Genomic DNA, 26,130 nt, shown 5'->3' on the forward strand with positions numbered 1-26,130 from the left:
GGAGACGGATGTCCCCACCGGCACGGGGATGGGAAGGGTGGCCAGCGGTCCCCTTCCCGTGACGTTGAGGAGATCGGCCGCATGGGACATGGGACGGCTCCATGCACAGCCCTGCCACACCGCTCTCCTTTGGGAGCGAATTCCCCGAGATGGGAATTGCCCGGATCCAGGCAGGCAGCTCCTGGCTGGAAATATACCCGGGGCTCTGCGGGTACACACACCCCCAGCCCAAAGTGAACCTCCGCGACGTCTCCCCTCTCCTCTCTGCCCCGGTGCCTGGCCGCACGCTACTTGTTATTAAAAAAAATTAAAATACGGATATCCCAAAGGAAGAAATACCCCCCGAAGCGCCCACCGGTCCTCCCTGCCCCTCCCTCCCCACATTGCTCCCTTGACACAAGGTAAACTTAAAAAAGAAGACGCCTGCGGCAGCGCCCATCGGTGCCCAGTCCCTATGGGCACATCCCAGGGCAGGCAGAGCCGCGATGGCAGTGCTGTGGGTCCCCAGCCCTGGCAGTGGGACCTCAGAGGGTGCCGTGGCCACGGGATCCCAGGGCGAACCAGCCCATCTTCTCCTGGGCCAGGTCGAGGTCCCGCAGGCGGATGCCGACCTCCCCGAGGAGGATGTTCTCCCAGAAGCCTTCCTCGCTCAGCACGCTCAGGCGCAGCTCCCGCTGCTGCAGGTCCCCCCTGGGGATCCCGTCGTAGACCAGCTGTGGGGCAGAACAGGGCAGACCCTGAGCCACGGCCCCCCCGGACCCCCCCATCCCCATCCCCATCCCACGTACCATCTCATTGTAGGTGGGGTTGCAGGTTTTTCGGGCCACTTTGGTTTTCCTCTTGGTTGTTTTTTGGGGGTCAGGCAGCAGGTAGGTCTTGACGTAGGGGTCAGGGTCATTGCCATCCTGCAGCGGCGGCTGTGGGGCAGAGCAGGGGCACCCCGTGAGCCCGGCAGTGGGGCGGACCCCGACCCCGCCACTGCCGGGCACCGCACACCTACCAGCCCCCGGATGTGCATCACCATGATGAAGAGCTTGTTGTTCTTGTAGGAGATGGAGAGCTTCACCTCCCCGCCAACCTTCCCCAGGGGCCGAGCCCACGTGGCATCTGCAGAAGAGAAGAGGGGCGTGGGTGGGACGGGAGCCCCCCACCATCGCCCGTGCGGTGCCAGCCGGCTGCCGGCACTGCCGCCTGCCCCCCTACCTGCCGGCTTCGGGGTCGGGTTGGTGCCAGCCGCCTTCTCGTCCCGTGGCAGAGGGTGGAAGAAGGTGTAGATGAGGTCGCACTGCGGGGCGAGGAGGTGACGTTAGCAGTGACGGTAGCGACCACGTCCCCCACCATTCGGGACGGGTGCACGGTGCAAACACTAATGCTTTTCGTGGTGCATTGGCCCCCAAACTCTTTCCCACCTCGCTGGCGTCCCCAGTACTGTCCCCACCTCTCGGGAGGCAGCAGTCCCCCTCCGCCCCACTGGGACCCCCCCCAGCTCCGTACCTCCGCCACCTCGGGAGCTGCATGGATGAGGTGCCAGATGTAGCCGTTCAACTCCTCCTTCCGCCGCTCGGCCACCGCTTCGCCCCGTGACCGCCCGATGACGAACCTGCTGGGGAAGCTGCGGGGACCGACACTCAGCAAAGCCCGGGGGGCAGTGGGGAGCCCCGGGGGTCTGCTGGGGGTCTGCGGGGGTACCTGGGCAGCAGTGAGGAGGGGAAGAGCAGGCGCAGCTTGTTGTGCAGCTCCTGGAACTCCTCAAAGGTGCGCTGCACAAAGGCCACCTCGCCCGGGCTCTCCCGCTGCACCTTCACCACGTAGGTCTGCGGGGAGATGGGGCTGTGATGTGGGATGGGGACCACGGGGTGCCCCGAGCCCATATGGGGCCAGGGAAGAGCACCGGGACAGAATCGCACGAGTTGTCCCTTTGCCTGTCCCCAACCATCCCCACTCACGTAGCCCTTGCTGGGGTTGAAGACCCTCTCGTGGCGGCAGAGGAAGACATCGCGGATCCGGCCGGACGTCTTGATGGTGTGCGTGCGAGGGGCGAAGGAGAGGGTCGGGCGGGCGTCGGAGCCCGTGAACTTCATCTGCGCCAGGTTGTGGATGAAGAAGTTGAGCTTGGTGGCGACGCTGCCCAGGCTGGACTCGATCAACCTGCAACAAGGCTACCACACGCTCAGCACAGAGGAGCCCGTCAGCGTGCCGAGCCGGAGCCGGTGCCTGTGCCTCCGTCCGAGGGCTCCCTCCATCCTCTCCTGCCCCATCACCCACCCATGTCCTCTACCTGGTGAAGTAGGTGGTGGCATCGGCATCAGAGTCCTGTGGCCTCAGGGCATCGTAGACGTACTTGAGGTCCTCCAGGTCGGAGAGCTCGGGGATGCCACAGGACAGCATCTGGGAGGCAAGGCAGGGGGTGAGGGCAGGCAGCGGCAGGAGGACCCCTCTGCCGTGCCTGGGGGGGACGGGCATGCGGCCCCCCGGCTCTCACCAGCCCCAGCAGGTTGAGGAAGAGGTGGGTGTGCTTGCGGATCAGGTTGTAGGCCTGGCAGCACAGGTCGACGAAGTCGTGGAAGCGGCTGGAGGGCTTGTCCCCCCCGTTGATGACGTACGCCATGTCTGAAGTGAAGACGAATGGTGCCCGGTCCCTGCGCCGGGGAGGGAGGGACAGAAAGTGAGCATGGCTGGGGGTGACCCACCAGCGGGACCACAGCATGAGATTTCACCCCATGAAATCGGGGTGAACCCTGATGCTAAAGAGCCACAGCCCCGCAGGGACGAGCCCAGGCGAGGGGGAAGGGGATGCCGGAGGCATTTCTCACCTCTTGATGTTGCCGAACATCTGCGCGTGGCCCAGGAACCTGCCGAAGTCGATGTGAAACATGTGGCCAGTGGTCTTGAGCATGATGTTGTCATTGTGCCGGTCGCAGATCCCCAGCACGTAGGTGGCCACACAGCAGCCAGCGCAGGAGTAGATGAAGTTTTCCACAGCCTGGGAGGAGGGAGGGAGGGAGAGGTGGAGCCACCAGGCATGGAGAATGGCTGGACACGTTGGGAAGTGAGAGGTCTTGCTGCTGGAGAGTGGGGCACGAAGAGCAGGGACCCTGCCAGGCTCTTTCTCACCTTCTCATACTCATCCTCCTCAGGGTTGTGTTTCTGCAGCCAGTCTGCCAGCGGCCGGTCTTTGAAAGAGCCCGTCACGCCGTGCTCCACCTGGATTTTGCGTAGGGTCTCGGCGTTGGGGATCATCTCCACCATGCCTGGCAGAGCCGAGACAGCAGCGTGAGACGTCTGTTCTGCCTGGGGGGCACCGAGACCCCAGCCCCCCTTTACCACCCACCCAGCCGCTCCCCGGCTGTCACCGTTGAGCGACAGCCTGCAAAGCCACCTTCAAAGAGGTGGGATCAGACCCGAAGGTGGATGGATCACAGCTATCCACAGCAGCTCCCCTCTAACCGACCCCCAGGACCTCCTGGGACCCGATGCGGCTGGGGGATGCCGATGCCGGGTTACCTCGTCCGCGGCCGGTGGAGAAGCAGCGGAAGATGACCATGCGCATGTCCAGCCCCTCCTGCACCCAGATTTTGTTCATGATCCGGATCATCTGCAGCGTCAGCATGTCCTGCCGCAGGTCGTCGCCACACTGCGAGCCGCAGGGGAAGAGCCATCAGAGCCGGGGGGTGGAGGGGGCAAAGCTGAGCTAGCCCCGTGCGGGCTGGGGCAGCCGTGCCGGGGGTTCGGGCACCGCCGGCAGGACAGGCTCACCTTGAAAATGACTCGGATGTTTTCCCCGAGGGGATCAACGTTCTGGAAGGAGAGCTTCAGGGGGACGGCGTTGGAGTTGAAATAGGAGCAGTCCTGCCGCGGGGAGGAAGGCGCAGCCCGTCAGGGTGAGCCGGATGCGGGCAGAGGAGCCCCCCGATGCCCCCGGCTCTGGCACTCACCCGGGGCACGATGCCCTTCACCAGCAGGCTGGGGCTGAGCGGCAGCCGGCACGACCCGTTCGCCTTGAAGAACTGCTTCACATCCTCCAGCCCCTCGCGGAGGATGCCCTGTGGTCAGGGTCAGGGTGGGCATGGGACAGGGGGCTGGACACAGCCCAGCACCCCCCTGCACCCCCTCCCACCACCCCGGCACCCACCTGGCGTGCGGACGGGGCGGCATCCCGCACTTGCTGGGCCAGCCTGGCCAGCGTGCTGACGAGCAGGCACTGCCGGTCAAACTCCTCCCGCAGCCCCTTCCCGCAGCAGCAGAGCAGAGCTGCCAGCAGGTACTGGTAGCGGATACTGAACTGGGAGTCCTTGAGGCCGTCCTTCAGCAGCCTGCTCAGAGCAGGGGCACACGGTGTCAGGTGAGCCCCAGGGTCCCCCCCACTACTCCCAGCCCCGCCAAACCCACCAGAAGAAGTAGTGAGTGATCTTCAGGTCGCAGATCGCTCGCTTCATGAGGAAGCGCACCAGCGGGCTGTCCAGGTAGCACTCGTACTTCAGGGCCTGGAGAGGGGACCGTTTTGGGGCACAGTGGGACCGGCATGCACCCCATGCCATGTCCCGCTCCCGGCACGTGCCCCGCACCGTGTGCCTGTCCCACCACGCACCTGAACCAGCTGGGGCAGGTAGTCCAGCAGCTCGGTGTCGGAGATGGAGTCGATCCACTGCACGGCCGTCCTCCTCACCTCCTGGTCCGGGAACCTGCGTCCGAGACAGGCGTCACGAGACAGGCATCACGGGGACAGCATCCTCAGCATCCCCCCCCATTCCCACCGCTGCCCTCTCCCTGCCTGCACAGGGAGGGCAGCGGTGCCCATCCCATGGCGCTCGCAGCCCACCCAGTTGCTTACGTGGCGTGCAGAAGCCCCAGGGCATCCTGGTGGCTCATGTAGGTCCACTGGCTGAGCAGGGCGTAGATGTCGGGCAGGCAGGCCCACTCCCAGCTGGGCGCGCTGGCCAGCAGCATGGGCAGGGCGCCGGGCGCCGCGTGGCAGTAGTAGCGCTTCTCCCACAGCCGCTTGCGGTCGGCGTCCATCAGCCTACGGCAGCGGGGGGACGGGGGGACGGGGGGCACGGCTCAGGCTCGGGGCAAGGGAGGGGATGGCATGGATGGGATGGGGCTGGCGGGTTGGGGATGGGGCATCCCTCTGCCCCCACCATGCATGGTGCACGGGACATCGACAAAGCCCTCTGAGCCCTCCCTGCTGCCCCACCACAGCCCTGCCCATGAAAAAGAGCAGTTGATGGAGAGCAGGATCCTGCCTGCATCCCCCCTGGCTGGGGCAAGCTCAGCAGACAGGTCTGCGTGGTGCTGCAGGATGCTGGGGGCTCCTTCCCATCCCCACACTGCACCCCGTCCCCCAAGGGACAGCCAGGACCCGAGCACCCCTGCACAGGGGTGACTGAGCTGCTGCAGGGACGGCCCTGGCTGTCCCCCTGCCTGGGGACCCCCGAGCCAGCCGGGCTGGCCGTGCACACTGGGCATTTTTTGCAAGGAGCGTCAGCACCATTCTGCGCAGCGGATCCCGGCGCAGCTGCCGACACCTGATCCTCCCGTTTATAGCCAGTGCCGGAGGACTCTGGCCAGCTCGGCTGTGCTGGGCTGGACGAGGGGCCGGGCAGCTGTCCCTGCTGGGGGGGACGTGGCCGGAGAGACCCTCCCCAGAGAGGGGCAGCCGGGGAGGGCAGAGCGCAGGACCGACGACAGGCAGCTGTGGGCAGGCAGCTCTGCCAAACGCCAGGCTCCAGCCTCATCTCCGGCCACCAGCAGCCAGAGGCAGGGTCAGACCCTCAGATACCCCCTCTGCGTGCCAGGGCAGTGCTGGGGGTATATCAGCAGAGTCCCTCCTGGCAGGGTGATGCCATCCCCCCCTCCGGTTGCTTACCAGTAGAGCGATTTCTTTTGCATCGCCTCCCGCAGCTTGCGCTGGTCCTCCTCCCCCAGACTACCGAACTCGTACTTGGGGCTGAATTCGGCCGCTGGTGGGCTGGTGAACTTCACCTCGAAGGCGGAGGTGGGGAAGTCGATCTGGGGCAGAGGTAGAGGGTAAGCGGGGACCATGTGCGTGTGTGTCCCCCCCGGGACCCCCCACCGCCGGGACACACCTGCAGGATGACGCTGTCGGGCTGGTTGAAGTTGGGGGCACTGGACCTGGCTCTGGAGTTGTCCTGGGTCGCCGGCCACAAGCCCAGGAGCTTTCGCCCACAGGTCAGGACCCTGGAGGAGAAGGAGGGGTGAAAGCCTTGCACTGGGGGCTGCTCTGATGGGGCAGGAGGGTGGCATTGCTGCAGTGATGCTGTCCCCATGCTGAGCCAAGGCGCTGGGGACCCTCCTGCCCCACCCTGGGGATGCTGGCATGGTCCCTTCACCATGCCCATCGTGGCAGGACACCCCACGTACTGCCTGAAGTTGAAGAGAGGGGTGGTCACCCAGCCCAGGGCCTCGGGGACCCGTCGCTGCTTGTTGGCGTCGGAGGAGCTCCCGGGGGGCGGGATGGGCACGGCGAAGAGCGTGACACTGAGCAGCGTCTCCCGTGGCAGACGGTTCACCTGGACGGGGAAGCAGATCCTGCAAGAGACAAGCCAGCAGCTCAGCCATGCCAGGGATGGGCACTGCCAGTGCCCTGTGGCACCAGCCAGCCCCCCGCCGTGGGATGCCAAGCGTGCCCTGGGCCAGCCCAGCCCTACAAACGCCTTTGCTGCTGGCACTGGGGGTGCCACGTGCCCCCTGGCATGGGACGGAGGTCCCACGTCATGGGCAGACACCCCGTGAGAGGCAGCAGGGTTCGGGGAGAGCTGGCTACTGATATACCCCTATCCTCTCCCAGCACCGGGGAGCCCTGCTGCTCTCTGTCCCGGGAAGGTGACCGCGGGGCCATGGGGGGCCCCCGCCGCACACTGACCTCGTCCCGCGGCCGGGGTCTGCGTGGGACCCCGGGGCTGAGGCTCCTCTCCGATGTTCCCGGGGAGCCCAGGGCGGCAGCTACATCCCACCCATGGGTGGGCACGGGCAGGGGATTGCCCCACGGAGGGGACCGGCACGGCTCCGGTCCCCGCTGTCCCGCCGGCCGCTCTGCGCCTGTCCTTGGGGGGCACCGGCGCCTTCTAAAATTATCCTCTTCCCATCCCCACCTCCCCATGCCGCTGCAAATGCCAGGCGTGGCGAGGGCTTGACACAGCCTCTCTGCCTGCTCCCGGGGCTATTTTTGGAGCAGATCCCCTTTCCCGGGTGCAAACACGCAGGTCCGGGGAGGGCAGGGCTGGCGCTGGGGCTGGTGCTATTCGCAGGGATGACACAAGAGCTTCTGACACCCAAAAACCCGGGAGAGGCGCGGAGAGGAGCCACTGGAGCAGGGGAGGAGGAGGAGGAGGAGGCAGGGGATGGCACTGGGCACCCCCTGCCCGCCCCATGGCTGAGGTGCTGCCTTACTGCTGGTCCCATATGATGAGGTGGAAGAGGTATTTGTAGACGTGGGCTTTCCTGGTGAGGAGGGGGCTGCACAGCTCCTTGCCGCCATGGCTGAGGGAGCAGGAGAGGTAGAAATCTTCATAGCTGCAAAGGGAGCAGAGGGAGCCGTGAGCCGGGCGGGGGCTTTGCCTGGGGCAGGGGAGCCGGCACCCAAGGGTTCACCCCACCATGGGGCAAACCCCATGCCAGTGGGGTGGAGAGGATGGAGGTGCTGCCCCTCTGCGTCTTCCCCCGGCTGGGCTTGGGAAGGGGGCTGCGCCAGGGAGGGGGCGCAGAGCCAGGAGCCCCCATCCACATCACCATATGCCACCACGCATACCATCACACGGGGGGCTGCCGGGGGGGCCCTGCCATGTGGCAGGTGCCGAGCGACAATCCGGGGAGGGCTGCGGGGCGCCGGAGGTCAGGGGATGCTGGCATTTCCCAGGCTACCCGCTTTGTTCGGAGCCAGTCATCAGGGGGAATACATTAAGGACAGGACAAAGGCGAGGGGTCCCCGGCGGGGCGGCTGCTGCCGGCACCGCTGCCTCGCACGCCCTCCCCGCGGCGGGCTCCTGCCACCCGCCTGGACCCCCACCGTCCCCCCACGTGGGGCCGAAAGCGGGTACGGGCACGAAGGCACCTAACAAAGGAGCACACCACTGATGTGGGGCGAGGGCAGCCTGGCCCCGCTGCACCGGAGCCATCTGTCACATCCCCACGGTGATCGTGAGCCTGGGAGTGATGATGCAGCCCCGGGAATTTGTGGGGTTGGGATGGGAGAGCGTGGCAGAGCCCGTCTCACCCGCTTGCACCCAGAGCCTCAGGCATCAGCTGGCTCTAAGCATCCCTCACCACCCGTTGAGCACCAGCATCCCCATATTCCTGCCCTTTAGGAGGCTTGGGGTGGGATAGCTCTTATTCCTTCCATGCCTGCTGAATGTCTGGGACAGGGACACACTGCTCAGCCGCCCTGAGGGGAGAGATGCCCCCCCTACGGTGTATTTTACATGGGTGCGAGCCCCAGGACGGGCAGGCAGAGGCTGAGCAAGGTCCAGGCGGCTGCCCTTACCTGGCAGCCCAGGTGATGGGGATGCGGTGGGTGGCGTAGACAGTGAAGGAGAGCGGGCAGGAGAGCAGGCGAGCCTCCTGCACCACGCCGTGCTCCCGGCTCCCGTGCACGGCCGTCTGGAAGTCGGCATTGAAGGTGCTGCAGTAGAGCTCAACCAGGTCGAGGATGGCGGCCGTCAGGCTCTCCACGATCCTCTCTGAAGGGGAGGCGGCAGAGGGGTGAGTCGGGGCGGCTGCCGGCCCCGCTGCCCCCGCGGCATCCCTCTGGGATGGGGTCAGGATGCTGGAGGGATGCTGAGGCCAGACCCTGGGCAGGTCTTCCCCAGGACAAAGTGTGTGAGAGAGAGAATTTCAGGCTTCCCATTTTGCCGAGTTCGTGGGGAGGAACAACAGCCATTGCCTCCAGAAACCCTCTTTTTTTTAGCCAGAACGGTTTCAAACACATTTTTTGCCTTAATAATTGAGGGGGAGGGGTTTGTGGATTAAAAGCACCAAGAACTTGAGCCCAGAAGGGGAGGAGGAGAACAGAAATACCTCGATTTTCCCTCTTGGCCAGAACATTTGGATCCTGTTGAGGAAAAAAAAAAAGAAACCACAAAAGCAACATCAGAATCAGCCCCGCGCTGTCGGCAGGGAGCAGCTCGCCAAGACAGCCGCTTTACGTAACCAGCCTGGGCTCCTCGGCTGCCGGAGCAGGCAGCACGGCCAGGCAGCTGCCTGCTCCCAGCTATTGAGGAATTTTCCACGTGGTACAGCGGGAGGAAGGAGGGAAAGAAGTCAGATGTGAAAACGTGTTTCCCCTCTGCACCTCCTGGCCGAGCCCCCTGGTCCTGCATCCCCCAGGGACCAGCTCCCCGGCACCCATCGCTTACCTTCTGGATTTTGGGCTGCATGCGGGAGGGGCAGGGGGGCATCTGGTTGAGGGCTGCCGTGATCTCCTGGGACTCCACGGCAGCCAGGGCGTTGCAGATGGCCATGACCGACTGGATCACCCGCTCTGCCTTCAGCGGGAAATCTCCCTGAAAGGAAAGGCAGAGGGGGGGCTGACATGGGACCCCCAGGCACCCGAGGGGGCAGGGGCTTCTCCCCGCAGCCCACACACCATGCATGGGGAGGTGCATCAGCCCGTGCCTCAGTTTCCCCTACTTTCACAGCCTTTCCCCTTCTCTGATGCATCCTTAGAGCTCCACAATGAAAAGGGGAAAAAGTCTGCAGCAAATAAGACAAGGTGACCCCAAAAATGCCCCCTCCATCCCCGCTGCTCACCTCGGCTGCCAGGAAAGCATCCACCTCATTGTGGAAGGTGTCGAAGAGAAGACTCAGGGCCTGCCTAGGGGACAGAGGGCAGAGCTCAGCCCTGGCCAGGCGGGCACCCAAAACGGGGGCCGGTGCCACCGTGTCCCCCCTACCTGCTGATGGTCTGCTTGATGGGCCTCTCCTGCAGGTGGATGTAGTGGTTGAGGGTGGAGGGGCTCTGGTCATCATTGGCCTGGAGATGGAGAGATGCTGTGCCGTAGCTCGGCCGCGCACGGGTGCTCCCGCAGCAGGGAGATGGCATGGGCATCCCCGCGCTGCTCCCCGCACCCGGGCACCCACCGTCCGGGCCAGGTCGTTGCGCACCCCCTTCCTCTTCATCAGCTGCAGGCGGATGTCGATGTCAAACTTCCTGCAGTGCTGGATGTACTCGTGGCTGCCCAGCGCGTGCTTGCTGCGGGGACAGAAACGGCACGCTGAGCCCGCAGCCCTCTCCATCCTATGTGATACCCCGAAATTCATCCCAGGATGCCCCACCCCAACACCCTGTGGCCAGGCACGGTGTTGGCCACAGCCACCTTCACTGCAGACGGACATTCGTGGCACCCAGTCGCTTGCACTAGGAAACCTGAAGAATAAACTATTGTTTTCCCTCCTTCCCCTGCGCACTCAAAACGCCGTGCCTGGCCCAGCTGGCGCGACGGAGCCGGGAGCGGAGGAGCCTGTCGTGCCTGGACCTGCCCGCCGATGTGTGGGAAGCAGAGCGTGGACCCGAGGAGCCAGAGAATGCTCCGGCTGACAGTGGGACCGGGGTGAGCCCTGGAGCGGGGGGTGACAGCCTGGTCCCACCGTGCCCACCGCCACGGGCAGCCCCCCTGGAGCGGGAACCGCAGAGCTCACCGTCCAGACCCGCTTTCTTTGCCAGCTGCGGGGGAGAATGAGCCGATTCAGCCCTGGCTGGCGCGGCAGAGCCATGGGCACGGTGCTGAGGGGGTGCGGGAGGCTCCAGGCAGGATGGAGCTGCAACGGCAGGATGCGGCGGGAGGGGTTGGGATAGGCACCCACCGGGGCTCACGGGGCTGCAGCGGATGGGGACACGGAGTCCGATGGGCGCGTGGCCACCGGTGCTGAGTCCTGTCCCGTGGGCAGGAGGACGGGGAGGAGGCATGTGGGGAAGGCGCTGCAGGAAGCCTTGCCCGCAGCCAGAACACGCTCCCGGGGCCGGCATCCTGCGCACCCCTGCCTGGTCCTGCCTCCCCCCTGCGCCTTGCAAAAGTAAATGGGCAGCAAGTGACAGCAGCTCAGGCTGGTTTGCAGAGCCCAAGGGCCTGACTGGCTCCACACAGAGGGTTTTGGCACTTCCAGCATCTGGGGGATGCTGGGGGAAGATGTGGAAAGAAAAGATCGGCAACAAAAGGGCTTTATGTCCCAGGGCTTTCTTAAAGGTCCTTTGAGGGCCCTGGGAGATACAGCAGCGCCTGCCCACACCGGCTCCCAGGGAAACGCTCGCTGGGCATGGGCTGTCCCGCTCCATGCCCAGGATGCTGTTCCCTGCCAAAAAAGCAGGAGGTTCATCCCTTTGGGAAACGGTCTCCAAGGTGGCTGGATCCATCCTACAGCTGGGTGCTCCCCAGCAGCCCTGAGCCACCTGCAGCAGAGGTCTGCTGCACAGGTCAGATGTATGGGAATGCTGCTGTACTCATGGCTAGTTAACAGCTTGCACCCCTGCTGCGTGCAAGCACATGTGCACACACATGCACACACGTGTACACACGTGCACTAGGCTGCTCAGTAGCACGAGGGCTCAGCACCGATGGGAATAACCCCTTCAGGCGGCCGTGCCAGGCAGCCAGGAGCAGAGGCTGGGCTCCGCTTGTTTCCGCACGGGTGCGGCGCAGGCTTTCCTGGGCTGAACAATTCCCAGCCGCCCCTTTAGGGCCTAAATCGGCAGCTCCTGGAGGCCATGGCAAAGCTCCTGCAGATTTCCCACGGCAGGGCCAGGCCCAGGGCAGCTCTCCAGCAGCGGGAGCTGGCTCACTGCACCGAGCCGCCGGGAAGGATGGCGTGTGCTTTTGCACGCGTGGCTGCTGCCGCTTCCCCTGCAAAGAGCTCTCCTGAGCCGTCACACCCCAAAACCCCTATGGAAACGCAGCCTTCCTCCAGGAAAGGCAGCAAGGCAGGGAGGGCAGGAGGGATCTCTGCAGGTCTCAGTCCCCATCACCCATCCCAGGCTCTGCAGCCGGAGGAGCCCACTGCAGCGCTGATGCTCCCGTGCCCCCCACACCCGCTCCCCCCCAACATGTCCCTTTTCCACCTTCTCCTGCAATTTAAACAGCAGGCTGGGAGAAGCCAGGCTCTGCCGCTCCGCTCAGTGACACGCTGTTATTAATACTCCTCCAAAGAGCTTTTTTGGCAGCTCCCTGGTTTTCAGGCCCTTCTCCAGGCGCGTGGGGCTCAGCGTGACGGATACCCTGCCACCGGGAAAGATGGTCCCAACATGCTGTTTTTGGCAGGAGCATTGCCGTGGCTCAGGAGGCAGGAAACGGAGCGGAGAGGCTCCTGCTGTGCACGCTGGGATCAGCCCTGACCATCCATCATGCCTGGCCGAGGCCACGCGTGGGGCGAGCACGGCCGAGCACGTGAGCCTCGGGATGCCTGGGTTGTGTCGTGTCCCCCCCAGCTGACACTCACTTCTGCAGGAACTCCTCCAAGCCGCAGATCTTGAGCACGAAGTCCTCGACGTCGATGGTGTGCAGCTCGTCGTGCGTGTAGCACAGCGCCTGGTAGATGAGCAGGTCCACGGTGGAGGAGCCTGCGGGGAGAAGGAGCAGCGTCCTGAGCCCCGGGGATGGTGAGACTCCCCCCCCGATCCCCCACCCAGGTGTTGCTGGGGTCTGTCCCTGCTTCCCATCACGCCAGGTCCCCCCTGATTGCTGCAAGGGGGAAGGGCAAGCGGCTGCACGGCACGGGACACTTACAGTCGCAGGTGAAGGTGAGGGGCTCCCGCAGGCTGTCACACACCACCGTCACCTTCAGGCTGACGCCGTGACCCAGCTGCTCGGGGCTGAGGTTGACGGCGCTCCACACCAAGCCGGTGAGGGAATAGTCCTTGGTGCTGTAGCCAGACCGCAGCCTGCGGAGGCAGGGACAGGTCAGAGATGCTGCCCTGCTTTGGGTTTCACTCCACCCCCTAAAACCCGCCTGTTTTGGGGCATTTTGCAGTGGGATGCTCCAGGTCTGGCCGGGTACTCACACGTCCAGCATGTGGCAGAAAGCAGCCACCTCCTCATCCCGCTCCTCGGAGACTTCGAAGAGCTCGTAGCCATTGGCGAAGGAGTGCGGCCGGGGGGCAACCTACGGGGCAGAGCACGAGCCCATCAGCCGGCTGCAGTGTCCCTGGGGGCTCCAGCCCACCGCCCGCCCGGGGTGGGGTTTGCCAGATCCCCCCGTTAGAGCACGGGGCACCGAGAGCCTTCGCTCGCCCCGGCATGGCTGCGGCAGGGGGAAAGGCAGCTCTGCAGCAGTCCGGGGGGGACGTGGTCCAGCACCGGAGAGGTTTGGGCCAGGCGGGCACCAGCCGCAGGACGCATCGCCCATGTCTGCACCAGCACCTTCCCCACGGCTGGGAGAAGGGAGATCCGAGGTCTCGCTGCCCCCAGCCCCTGCCCACAAAACTGGCCGTTTCCAGGCAGTTTCCAAAAGCCCCAGAGGGAAGATACCCCAGCGGAGATGAGGGACGGGCAGAGACAGACCCCAGGATGCGGCAGGACGGGCAGGGACTGTCCCCAGGCCACAGTGTTGTGCTGCAACAGAGCCCTGCCCTGCATGCTGCTCTCCTGCCGCGGTGCCGGGGCAGGCGGCACCGCCGTGCCAGGCTCCCCCCGCACATGGGGGTCTCCGGGCCTCCATCGCTCTTTCGCAGCGAACAATGGCCCCACTGTCAGAGCAATTAACCCAGCCAACAGCTAACAGGAGGCAGAGAAAGGCAGAAAACACAGCAGCCGCAAAAGACAATTTTAATGCTCTTTTGTAATTAGTTTCTGGCACCAAGAAAGCTGAGAGTGACTTACATAGCCCCCACCAGCCGTCCCCGGCTGCATCCCTCGCTCCCCAGGGAGGAAGGTGACTTCTCCGGTTGTTTATCTCCTCCTCTTGCCAGAGGCGGGATGAGCCACACCAGAGCCAGGGCTCTGCCCCTGCAACGGGCACCCCGGCGGGGACAGGGGACCTGGCAGCCCCGGGAGAGAGACGGCGCTGCCAGCAGCCCCGCAACGCCTCCGTGTGCAGAGGGGAGGTATCCCACTCACTGCTCGACAGAGGGAAGAAGGGAGCTGGGATAGGAAAGGACATTGCGAGCCGAACAGGAAAGCGATCACCCGGCTCTCAGGAGGAGACTCCCCACTCTTTCCGGAGGATCTTGTGACATTTCATGAGCTGGCGGGACACGAGCCCGCTGCAAAACACCTGCAGCATGGCCTCCGGAGACAGCGGCACTTGGATCCCTGGCACGGCAGCTCCCAGGCGCTCGTGTGCCGAGCCAGCCGTGGGGCCGGGCACTGCCCGTGCTCTCCTGTGGGCAGCGGGCTTTGGCTGTGGGGTGACAGCGATGGTCTGGGTGCCCTCCGAGGCTGTGGGCAGCCCCAGCGGTGTCTGGGCATGAGGGTGCAGAGAGGAGGCAGCGCTCCGGACGGCTGCGCATGGAGCATCCCACCTGCTCGGTGGCAGTGGGACAATGACCAGGTGGGACTTGCCCTTCTGCTTGGCTTCCCGGCCCCGGTTCACCTGCCCTGGGGGGTTTTGGCCATGACTATGGGATCCTGCACCCCCTGGGGAGATGTGCAATGTGGAAGGGTCTTATTAACCCCCAGGGACAGTGTCTCAGGGCGCAGATGCCTCCGACCGTGATGTACAAACAAGACTCTGAGGAGCCCCAGTGATGGGACAAATAAAACCAATGCAGATCAAAGGAAACACAGCAAAGCCGCAGGCACCCATGGCCCCGTTCACACCCCAGCGCTGCGTTTCCAGCTCTCCCCAGCACCTCGGCTCCATCCCAGCCCCACTTCCAAGGCGGGGAGAGAAAAGCCTCTTACCGGGTCGATGGAGATCCTGCGGTTCTTGTTCGGTGCCAGATTCTTCCGATTGCCAAAGCGGGAGACGTATGTCCGCGGTGGCACCTGGGGGGGCATGGTCTTGCTCCGTGCCACCGGCTTGCCACTCGATTCCTTCTCGAAGATGCTCCTGCCCTCCTTCCAGCCGCGGGCAGCTTCCCGCAGCACTTCTGACTCGTAGGTGGACTTCAGGTTGAGGCAGGTGATGGCATCGTTGATGCCACTGTAGTCAGCGATGCCGTACGGGTCCTCCTCGGAGATGCGGCGGCCGAGCAGCTTGCCGTGAGCCCGCTCATGGGCCGCCGAGAACATGTTGATGTCCCTGGGCTGGGGTCCTTTGGAGGACGGGGGGGATCCCTTCCCCGAGCGCTGGTTCCCCTCGGGTGAGCTCCAGAGGGGGTGCCGGGGGGGCAGCGGGGGTGGCGAGAGCTTTTTGGGGGAGCCGCCCCCGCCGTCATGGGGCGAGGTGCCGTTGAGTGGCTCCCCGAGGAAGTCTCCCCCTGACCCCTCGAAGATGTACAGGTAGTCCCCGGCCAGGGGTCCCTTCAGCCAGGGCTGGGGGTCTGGCTGGGGGGGGCTGGGACCATGGGGGAGTCCGGGGGTGGGAGGACCCTCGGGCACCACCGGGATGTTGTAGCTGAGCGTGGGGTCGGAGCCGGAGAGGCCACGTGCCGCTTTGATGCCGGCACAGCCGTTCCTCTCGGCGGGGTCGTCCCAGGAGATGAGAGGCTGGTCTCCCCGCTGCTTGGCCTGGCTCTCCTCCTTGTCCTGCCGCAGGCGGGACAGCGCGTCGTACTCCATCTGCAGAGCCTCCGCCAACGCCAGCTCCTTCCGGCTGATGCCCACCGACTCCAGGGACTTCCAGTGCTCCCCATTGCCACGCGTGGCGGACATCTCTCCGGGGACCAGGACCTCTTCCTCCCGGGCTCAGGGGTCAGGAGAAAGGCATGCTGCACCGCCGGCCACCTGGGCGGAGGGGAAAGGCAAGGGTTAACGGCTGCGCAGGCTACGATAAGGATAATGAAAGCTGGCTAAGGAAAGCCAAGGAGGGTCAGGTTGGCAGTGTCAGTGGTACAGCCCTTCCTCTCTGCAATGGAAAAAAGGAATCGCTCAGCAATGCGACGGGTTAAATAAAGATTTTGCTGCTGCCCACTCCCCCAGGACCCCATGGCCAGCAGGCAGGCAGCGCAGGCAGGGCTGGTCGGCCCCACAGCAGCTGCTGGGGCTATTGCTGGAGCCCGACGTTATTTCCCCGAGGACAAAATAAGACATAGAGCGGGGAGGGCAGCGGGGCCAGCGCCTGCAGCTGGGGCTGACTCAACCTGCAACCCCGCTGCCGCGGGGAGCCTGCCCCGGCACGAGCTTCGCAGTGGTGCCGATGCTCCAGCAGCGTGCTTCAGACATGGCTCTGAGCTGCCTTACTCACCTGTGACCATCGCAGCTTTGAGAAAAAGACAGCCTCTGGCAGCAAAACTAGGGCTTTTTGAAGCAGAAAGGAAAAGATGAGAGAGAAGGGCAAGGAAGGGACAAGACAGGGTGCTGCCCCCCTTGCCCCACCGTGCCGAGGTGGAAGAGGATACTGCAGCAGCCTGGGCAGCGAGGCACCAACCTCCCGTGGCTGGTCCCACGGGTTTTATCCGGCAGCACGCTGCTCTCTCCCTGTCTGAGGGCCGCGGCATCCCATCCCCAAACCACGTTTCCGCAGAGAGAACTATGCACGGCCCGGGACAGCCGGGAGCACCCGCTGCTCACCGGATCCCGCTGCTGTTTCCCAGCACTGATCAGCCTGGGCTGCTTCAGTGAGCAAGAAATGGGGCACGGTGATGGGCACCCAGGCATCACGCTCAGCTCTAATACCCACCGGCAGCCCCAGCCCCTCGAACGGACCCGTGGGTCCCTCCAAGCCTCTCTGCAGTGCCCGGCGCTGCGCAGCCTCCAAACCCAGCTTTTTGTAGCGTACAGCTGCACAAGCAGAGAGGCAAAACAGCCGAATTGGAAACCGCTCCCTGGCCCCTGACCAAAACCCGCGGAGGGCGGTGACCGCAGCGGGGGCTCTGCTCTGCCCGGCCAGCAGCATGTTCCCCGGGGAAGGATGTTTCACCTCCTCTTCCCTTCCTAGCAAAATAAATAAAGAAGTGGATGTTAAACAGAAGAGTGGAGTGAGCCCAAAGGCCCTGGAGATGGTCAGCACTTGAAATCTCTAGAGCCAAGAGGCAGCTGAGTATTTTCAGGCTCCGGCCAGGGCTGGCTCACGAACCTCAGCACGGGGAAGACACGGGACTGCCGCTGCCACCCGGAGCTCTCCTCTGCCCCACGCCGCTCGCTCTGCATCGTGCAGGGCTCTGGTTGATGCCCTGATTTAGGGCGAAAGGGTGCGACCGCTCTTTCCAGGAGATTGCAAGCGTTTCTGCTGGAACGCGCTGCTGGGGGCTGCGGGCATCGCTGAACCCAAAGACCTTCCTCAGTGCCCGTGGTAGGGGGGGTGCGCTTGTGGGGCAGGAAAGCCCTTAACCACGAAGTGCAGGAGCGGGGAGAGGACTGGCAGAACCCGCCGCTGCCTGCTCTCACCCCCAGCGATGGAGGAGCCCATCTGGCACAACACGTGCCCCCCACATCCCACCCCATGGCATGGGGCAACCACCTCCAGCCTGGGCTACGCCGGTGACCACCCTCCTCTGGCACATGGCACCTGGTGGAGCATCACCATTGTCACCAGGCTGGTCCCCTCTCAGCCCGGTTGCTGATTATCACCCGTGGCAGCCCCCCCCAGACACATCACCCCCTCCCCACCCGCAAAGGGGCCCTCCTGACCCTGGGGCTGTGCAGGACCAGATGGCTGCTAATTAGCCCAGCCCAGGCTTCGCCCGCTGCAGACACTTTTCCTGCGAGCGAGGCAGGTTTGACCCCCTCACCGGCACGGGTACCCTCTTGGCCCCCCAACACCAGGCTGGCCAGGCACCTCACTCAACCAGCTTCCTTGTGCTTTCTAACTGGAAAAATGGCTTCGGGGGGGGGACAGGCTATAAACATTCCCTTCGCCGGCATTTCAGTCCCTGCTGGCAGCCGTGGGCTTTTCCCGGAAAAATAGAAATCCCAAAAGCTGGCAGCCTTGGGTTTCTGGAAGCTGAACAAAGAAAATCTGCTTTTAACCCAAAAGCAATAAAATCAAACTGATTTTTGTGGCTGACAAAGCCACAAACCCATTCTCATCTCCAAGAGAAGCATCTGCATCTTGCTGACATTTTGAGCAGAGAAACTCTCCCGCACGGTCGAGCCGAGGCTCCTGCATGGATCGGTGGGATGCAGCCAGACCCACAGCGGGGCAGCAACAGCAAACCTGGTCCTGCCTCCGCCGTGAGCCGGGCAGGCACCATCGGAGCAGCCGGGAGACGGGGATGGGGAAGCAGGCACAGCGACCCCGTGGTGCCAAAACCAGCTGGAGAAAAGCTGCGCAGGAGGGGACCGCATGCAACCCGGGGGACATCGCCTCGGCTTGGGGACACCATGAGCATCTCCTTGCCTCCCGAGCCGGTGCGGCAGCCGGACTGAGGTGATGCAAACCCACGTGGAAGAGCCCCAAACTCTCCCAGTCGCCCTCCAAGTCCTTGGCCAGGGGCAGGACCAGTGCTCAAGCAGCACCTCAGTGGTGCTGCCAGTTCCTGTTCCTGGAGGTTTGGTGAGCGGCCACTCGCGTTTCCACTGAACGCCTCTCTCCCCCCAGCAGCCTGTTACAAAAACTACCCGGGACTGCAAACCATGGGTTCGGTCTCAGCACGGGAGCTCCTGAGGCGGGAGCCAAATTCCAGAGGAGCAGAGACAAGCAGATTTTTTTCCTCTTTAAAATACTACTACTAATAACATAGGGATGATTTTCTGACTTTAAATTTCCTGGCATTGGCCATGGTCACGTCAGCCTCAGGAGACCCATCCAGCCTGGGATCCCACCTTTTGGAGAAATGCTTCGCTGTGCTGCCTTACTGCGGCTGCAGCACAGGGCTCGGCTGGAGGCACACAGGAGGGAAAACCACTTGTCCACTGGAAACCCTTTGCCCTAAGCCCGAATTATGGTTTAACACAATTTTCTTCACCGTTTGCACCAGCATGGGCCTGTAAGGCAGATTGCAGCCTTGCAGGGAGCCACACGCAAGCACCACATCCCTCCTGTAACCCACCAGCAACCACTGCTCTGCTCTGCGTGGCCACATCAGCAGAGCGGAGGGACGTTTCCCCATCGATGCGCTGCCCAGGTGCACAAAGCCAACCACCTCTCGGGGACAGCCCTCGAGAGCATCAGCGCTGAGACCAAAGGGCAGCAAAACCAGCTCCAAATCCTCTTTCGGAACCTCTTGCATTTTTAAACGTGATTTCAGAGCATCTGCTGGTTGCACCACGGCCCCTTGTCCAGCTGCCAGCATTGGCACCCTGCCTGCCAGCCTGGTCAACACCCTGCCGGGCTCCGCATGCCCTGGAGCACCCTCAAGGATGGGAAGGAAAGGGAGGCTTGGGGTGAGGCTTTCACGCCTGCATGCTGGCAGATCCCACAGTTTATTTCTCAAATACCAGAACAGTGGGATCCACCCAGGAGCAGCCCAGCCCGACGGCAGCCCTCAGGTCCTCCCCCACGAGGGCTCAGGGGCTCCGTTATTCCCCTCAAAATCCCTCCGCACCAGTCAGTCCTACTCTGCAGTGGCTCTTGGGGACAGCCTTTCTGCAGGGCTTTGGGGCGGAGGATGGACGGGCTGTCCATAGGGCTCTCCCTGTCCCCACACCCCGCATCGGTGGGACAGGGAGGGATGGTCCCAGCCCTCGTGCAAAGAGCTGAGCATCAGGTTGGGGCAGGCTGGGGGTGACCCGGGGCGGGGAGCTCAGCACTGCTGCAGCCACCCCATGCCCATCCCTGCTCCTGGCAGCTGAGCAGCACCTTCTCCGTGCAGGGAGGGATGAGGGAAGCCGAGCAGAAAATAGCCCTACGGGATCCCACGGCGGAGCAAACGCCGCAGCCAGCCCTGCCTCCCCATGCCTGGGGATGGGAGCCCGGGGCAGAGCCAACGTGGCTGGCGGGGGCTCGCTGCGCACCCCCGGCTCTCCCCATCCCTCCCTCCCTCCCTCCCTCCCTTCCCCCTCGCAGGCAGCTGCGTCGGGAGCAGATAGAAATGTCCGAAGCATCTGGGAAGACATCAAACATCTGAGGGCGAGGAAGCAAAGCAAGCCCCGGAGGGGCACCTCCCCGGGGTGTGGGAGCCGGGGATGGAGGTTATGCCTATCAGGGGAGACAATTCACACCCATTTATAATCTGGCGGAGGGAGGAGCGGCCATGAGAAGGATAAAGCACCAGCCTTCACCTCTGGGGCTGCGGGTCCATCCATCCATCCTGCCGCCCCCTCTGAACAGGGCGAGCCGCTGGGTTCCCAGCCGCCGGAGCGGCCCCTGCCCAGCCAGGAGGATGGCGGGGGCTTCCCTGCCTTGGGGACACGGAGCCTGCTCCTGGCTGCGTCCCCAGCCACATGCCATTGCTCTCGCTGCAAGTCACAGCACATCGTGGGGCGACAAACCTCCCTGGACACACTGGACCACAGCGCTGCCCTCCAGCAGTGAGGATGCTCCTACATCTGCGAGGTAGAGCCAGCCCCTCGTCCCATGCAGCTCGTGGCATGGGGGATGTCAGGTTCCCAGGGCCCCCACCAGCTCCAGCACCCCCCAGAACAGGTGGGACGCAGCTCCCCCCACTCCAGAAGGAGCCCTCTGGTCTCTATTCTCCTCTTCCCCTCCAAACCTGGAGGGAAACAGGGCCTTTTGGGACCTCCCGGGCAACGCCATAACCATGGAAAGCCCTTTGGGTAGGTCTCCAGGTGGTGTTTCGACACAGCAAAACTCAGGATTTTCATCCCAGTTTGGAACTGGAGTTCCAGAAAGGGAACCTGGTCTCAAAGGTCATTGAAAAACGAAACCGAAACCCAGAGCATTTCATTCCTGGAGCCATACTCAGTGCTGCCAAAACACCACCGTCAAACCCAAAACCCTGCAAAACCAACACTCCGGAAGTGCTTGCAGCGAAAACGGCATGATTGCCCCCAAAACTAATCCCAGCAGACATTCTCAGGCAATTCTGTTTGTATTCCCCAGTTTGCAGACAAAAAGCCGAACTCCAAAAGCCAAAGGAGCTGCGCTCCTAGGAGTTTGCAGAGGGGGTTTGGAGCTGGCTCCCCCCACCAGAAGCTGTCACCAGCATTTCTTGGCAGGGCGGTAGGAAGGGCCTGGAGCTGATTCCTGTCCCCCGGGATCTGGCCCCGCAGCTGGGGTCCCTGCACCGCGCTCCAGCCCCGCTTCACCCCCAAGAGCCGCCCTCACCGCGGGCTGGGCACGAAGGACACGGCTCCTTCCACGCACCCCGAAGCCTCCCATCACCGGGGCAGATCTGCAGCACTCGCCGCTGCAACATAGAGACCTACAGCATCCAACCAGTTCGTTATGTGCAGCAAAATAAAAGCAGGCAGCTGCCGTCCTGCACACGCCGAGCTGAGCAAATGCCTTGAAAACAGCCAGCGTCACTCGCTTCCAACCTGTTGCCTTACGGCAGGAGTTTCTTCCTCTTCAAGCCGATACATCTCCTATTAATAGCAGAGCAAAGTCCAGTCTGGTCCAAGCTCTCCGGAGGAGGCAGGATGTGAAGCTGGCTGATGCCAAAGGCTCTTCCATCATTTTTCTACGTATTTCCACCCTCGGGAGGAAATCCTGCTCTGGGAAGATGGGTCGGGTTTGGGACGGGAAAGCCCCCAACTTGGGGCAGCCAAAGGAGGGAGCTCTGCAGAGGAACCACCCAGAGCCCCTCGCAGCGGGAGCCTAGTCTGTGATGGGGACAGTGGAGGGGACAAGGGGGTGTCCCAGCCAGGCGTGGGGCAGGAGGCAGCCTGGGTGGGGGAATGTCAGAGCCCCCCTTTGCAGTGAGGTGCAACAGCCGTACGCTCGGCTGCACAGGAGATGCTGAACCTCACCCAGCACCTGCGAAGCGATGGGGGCGTGGGGAGGAGGGAGGGTGGGTCCCTTCCGCAAAGCCACCCACCGCTGCATCCCACCCACCCCCGGCGTTCCCACGTGGCAGCTCTGGGCCCCACAGCAGCTCTGAAAACGGGGGCCAAGACACCCCCGTGCCTCCTCCTGCTCCCTGGCCCCGGGGCACAACCGCAGTCGGACTTTCCAAATGACTCAACCCTCACTGCTCCAGCGCCCAGCACCCATCCCCAGGGTCAGGTTTTCTTGGTGCTCGGCCTCTCCGGGGGATGCTGGCAGTCAGGCTCTCCCCGACGCAGCAGCTCTGGCACTCGGCTCCTATGCAAATCTTGGCTTCCTCCGCGGCGAGCACCCGGCGTGGTGTGGCTGACTGCACGACGGCGCGGGTGTACGTGCACCCAGCTGCACACCAGCGTGCCGGCAGTGATCTCGCGTGCACAGCCTGCACAGGGGCTCAGCTAGGAAAGGAGGGGCTGGAGTCCTATATAAGCCCAGGACAGCCGAGCAATGTAAAGCACGGCACCTCCCGGGCCTCGGTGCTCCTTGCTGCACCAGCACCCAGGGGAAGAGTCCTGCCTGCACGGCAGAGCTGGGATGGGCTGGCGAGCGGTAGCGTGCTGCCCTCCCTGCCGGTGCTGCCCTCTGCCCCGCAGCCCAGCAGCCTGGGTGAGCCCCAAGGGACGGATCCTGCTGCTGTGATTGCAGCTGGACCCATGCCATGCGCTCCACAGGGCTGTTCCCTGCTGCCACGGGGCTCTCCCCAACCCAGATGTTCCTGCAGCTGAAGCAGTGGGGTGCACTGAGGACACGCAGCAGCTGGGGTGCACCCCCCTGCCCACAGCACCCTGTTGGGGTGCAGGGTCCTGGCTGGCCCCACGCTGCATGCCGGACCCAGCCCGGTCTGCAATGGGAACCAACTCCTTAGGCTTCTCAGCCCTGCTCTGCCCACAGGATTTACATGCCATAGAAGAGAGCCGCAGCCCAAGGAGATGCCACAGGCACAGGCCGGACACATGCAGCTCCTCCAGAGCACCCGACACGCAGGGAAACACCTCACTCGGGACAGAGCCATCGATGATGCTGCTGCTACAACCCTGGTGGTCCCTCCCCACGGCTCAGGACCGCAGGACCCCCGGCCTCACCGGCACCCTGGCCTCGCCTGCGCCTCCCCTGCCCCGCAGCCCGGGGTGCTGGCGGGCACCGGCTGCACACACATCCTCAGTGTGCATCCAGGCAACGCTCCCGCACACACACACACGCACGGAGCACCTACTTACACTGCAGCACGCAAAAAGGACTGGCGCCTGGCTGTGTGGCTGCTGGGCTGGAAAGGCAGCTCCTTTTGGCTCCGGGCAGCGGCGTGGATCCTCTCCCCGACCTCGCTTCACTTGGTATTTAGGAGGGTGCTCCCGAGGCGAGGTGGGGCAGGTGCCTTGCCGGGGCAGTTAGCCCGGGAGAGCCGGGTGCCCCATTTGCCAGGCAGGTTTCCCTCACCCCACAGCTCCCTGCTACCCCATCCCTCCCGCTTTGGGAGGAAAAGATTGATTTTTCCTGATCACACTGGTGCTGGTTCACCCCGGCCCAGATCCTGTGAACAATTACATTTGTGCTTGGCCTTACACACACGAATAGCTGTGGTTAAGTCAATATATCTCCTTTGCTTAGGGGTAATAGCTCGCATATCTCTGGAGTTTACTGTTAAATACACGCATGAGCATTTCTGCAAGTTCAGGATCCAGAGCACCGTACCGCAGGAGCGGAGGGAGCATCGCAGCTCGCTGCAGCACGCCCAGCATCCTCAGAAGTGCTTTCTGCCCCCACGCACCGTACCCAGAGCCCACCGTGGCTTTGGTGGGACGAGCTGACCCTTCCTGGCCGCACACTGAGTGCTGGCCTGTCCCCATCCCTGTCCCCATCCCGGTCCCGGCGGGGGGACCCTGACATGATGGGAAATAGCAGAAACCCCAGCCCTGCCTCTCTACTTTGCTGATGGGCAACTTTGCAATTTGACGGGGACCGTTTCATTGTTCTGCTCATAAAAATAACCCAACTTCCCCCAACCCCCCCAACCCCGCCCGACGGTGCATTTCAAGAGACCGGACCCGCACCGCGCCCTGGGGGTGCAGCGCCCGGCCCCCCCCGCCCGCCGCCCCGGGGCTTTTGGGGTTTTCAGCCCTGGAAAAACACAGGGCTGGGCCGGAGCTTTGGGGCAGCCCCGTGCGCGACCCGATGGAGCTCCCGCATCGCCTCCCAGGAAGGGAAAGGATTTATACGTATATAAATCAGTATTTTTTTCAAGGGGAAAAACCCGGAACGAGTCGCTCGTTGGAGGAGCCGGTCTGCTCCCACCACCCGTGTGTGTGTGTCCCCCCCCGCCGCCGCCGTGCTCCCCCCGCTCCCCCCGGGGCGCAGCCCTACCTGCTCCGAGCGGGCTGCGGCGGCGGGCCGGGCCGGGCTGGGGCCGGGCGGCGGCGGGGCCGCGCCGCGGCGGCGGCGGGAGGAGGAGGAGGAGGAGGAGGAGGAGGAGGAGGGAGGGAGGGAGGGAGGGAGCGCGGCGGCGGCGGACAATGGAGGGGCGCAGCGCGGCGCGGGGCCATCTCCCGGCGGTCCGCCGCATTGCACGGCGGTGGGGGCCGGGGGCGAGGCGGGACTGGCCCCCGCCGAGCCCCCGGTGCCCCCCCGGGCTTCCCCCTACGTGTCCCCGGGACGTTCCCAGCTCTCCCCACGGAGCCCCCGGGATGCCCCCCGCATCTCCCTATCCCGCATCGCCCCCGCGCCGCTGCCAGCGGGACGGTCGGTGGGCGATGGGACGGTCGGTGGGCGATGAGCCGCTCCCGGTGCGCTGCCCTGGCCGCGGCCCCGGCCCCCTCCACCTCCCCAAAACGCCGCAGCCCCATCCGCGGGGGCATCCTTGGGGTCCCCATCAGCGCCCACCTCCCGCTGCTTCCTACGGGGCCGGTTCCTCCAGGGGCGCGGGTGCTCCTCTGGGGAGCTGCAGGAGGGTGCTGAGACACCCCACTGGGGCCAGGGTGCTCTTGCTGGTCCCCAGAGCCCCCCAGATTAGGGGGAACACGCTCCCGCCCGCAGCAGCCAGCCCTCGGGCTCGGGGGGGAGCAGGGGCAGAAGTGGCTGCAAAAGCACATTGTGGGCAACAGATGTGCTGGAGCCGTCGCAGCGGTAGCTGCAATTTGTTTTTGCAGGCAGCTGGCCCTGCCAGGCTCTCGCAGACGGGGGTAATATTCACCTCCAAAACCCTGGTGCCGTGCTGGAGAGCCACAAGCCGCGCTGGGAGGGCTGCGGGTCACAGCCTGTGGTTTGGGTTTAGTGGTGACATGGTATTATCCCAACCTCCCTGAAGATCCCCAGGAGATGGGAGGATGGAGGTTGTTGCAGGATTCACCACGCCATGTGGGGGGAAGCCGGGACTCAGGGGTCTCCTGGTGCCGCTGGGCACCCCCAGGCTCCATCTCCCACCAGGCCCCGATGGAAAAATGGCCCCAACCAGCACCGCATCCGCCTGTAAAACCCCACGGACATTGTCACTCATGGTGTGGGGACAAGCTGCAAGCCGGGCTGTGAGTGGGCGTGAGAAATCCCACTAATTAAACGCACCCCAGTATCCCCTGTGCTGGGATGGATTATTCCCTGCGCTGCTTCTCTTCGCACTTTCCCTAACTCCCTCTGAAACACCCCAGGTTTCTCCATCGCTGCCCTCCCAGCCGCACCGCCCTATTGAGCTTTGCTGCGGCGGGGGGAAGCGGCAGTGGACCCCCAGGGCCCGCGGTGGGGGCACCCCCCGCTCCTCCGCAGGGCACCCCGGGCCCGACAGCCCACACTGCACCTACGGTAAGAGTAAGGTGCGGGATCAGCCCGCGCTGGTTTGTTTGTGTCCCAGGGTGTGCGATAACCCTGGCACTGACCAGCTGGCTGGCGAGTGTCCGTGGGGCTGGGGGCTGTAGGGGGGGGCAGGCAGGAGGGGGGTGCAGGCAGGAGGGGGGCAGGAAGGGGGTGCGGGCAAGAAGGGGTGCAGGCAGGAGGGAGGTGCAGGCAGGAAGGGGGTGCAGGCAATGGAAGGGGGTGCAGGCAGGAGGGAGGTGCAGGCAGGAAGGGGGTGCAGGCAGGAAGGGGGGATAGGCAGGAGGGAAGTGCAGGCAGGAAGGGGTGCAGGCAGGAAGGGGCAGGCAGGCAGGAAGGGGGTGCAGGCGGGTGTAAGCAGGAGGGGGCAGGCAGGAAGGGGCAGGCAGGAAGGGGTGCAGG

At 64.2% G+C, this 26,130-nt stretch overlaps 1 protein-coding gene across 2 annotated transcripts; it reads right to left on the reverse strand.

Annotated features, from left to right (window-relative positions):
• Positions 1–372: 372 nt before the first annotated feature.
• On the reverse strand, positions 373–15,758 carry PIK3C2B (phosphatidylinositol-4-phosphate 3-kinase catalytic subunit type 2 beta). 2 transcript variants are annotated; one of them, XM_059831317.1, is made up of 33 exons: positions 14,847–15,758; positions 13,007–13,107; positions 12,732–12,886; positions 12,445–12,565; positions 10,096–10,207; positions 9,909–9,988; positions 9,766–9,829; positions 9,372–9,518; positions 9,034–9,067; positions 8,501–8,696; positions 7,411–7,533; positions 6,382–6,549; positions 6,087–6,198; positions 5,867–6,009; positions 4,964–5,020; positions 4,832–4,882; positions 4,589–4,682; positions 4,390–4,484; positions 4,133–4,313; positions 3,936–4,043; positions 3,757–3,849; positions 3,505–3,634; positions 3,115–3,251; positions 2,814–2,983; positions 2,483–2,639; positions 2,279–2,388; positions 1,947–2,148; positions 1,690–1,814; positions 1,495–1,612; positions 1,204–1,285; positions 1,001–1,107; positions 789–917; positions 373–713 (listed from the first exon to the last, which is right to left on the reverse strand). In XM_059831317.1, exons 1-33 carry the CDS (start codon positions 15,756–15,758, stop codon positions 525–527), a joined length of 4,803 nt encoding a protein of 1,600 aa, XP_059687300.1. In that variant the 3' UTR covers positions 373–524. The 2 variants fall into 2 exon arrangements, with proteins under 2 accessions (XP_059687300.1, XP_059687299.1); XM_059831316.1 differs by having other exon boundaries at positions 4,832–5,020.
• Positions 15,759–26,130: the final 10,372 nt, after the last annotated feature.

Source organism: Gavia stellata, chromosome 30, assembly GCF_030936135.1.
Source record: "Gavia stellata isolate bGavSte3 chromosome 30, bGavSte3.hap2, whole genome shotgun sequence".
In the NCBI taxonomy this organism is placed as follows: domain Eukaryota; kingdom Metazoa; phylum Chordata; class Aves; order Gaviiformes; family Gaviidae; genus Gavia; species Gavia stellata.

Coding starts and splice junctions, on each gene's coding strand:
- PIK3C2B (XM_059831316.1), bottom strand. CDS start 15,758: ATGTCCGCCACGCGTGGCAATGGGGAGCACTGGAAGTCCCTGGAGTCG. Junction 4,044..4,132: donor CCGCCCCGTCCGCACGCCAG/GTGGGTGCCGGG, acceptor CCCTGACCACAG/GGCATCCTCCGCGAGGGGCT. Junction 1,613..1,689: donor CCCTCCTCACTGCTGCCCAG/GTACCCCCGCAG, acceptor CGGTCCCCGCAG/CTTCCCCAGCAGGTTCGTCA.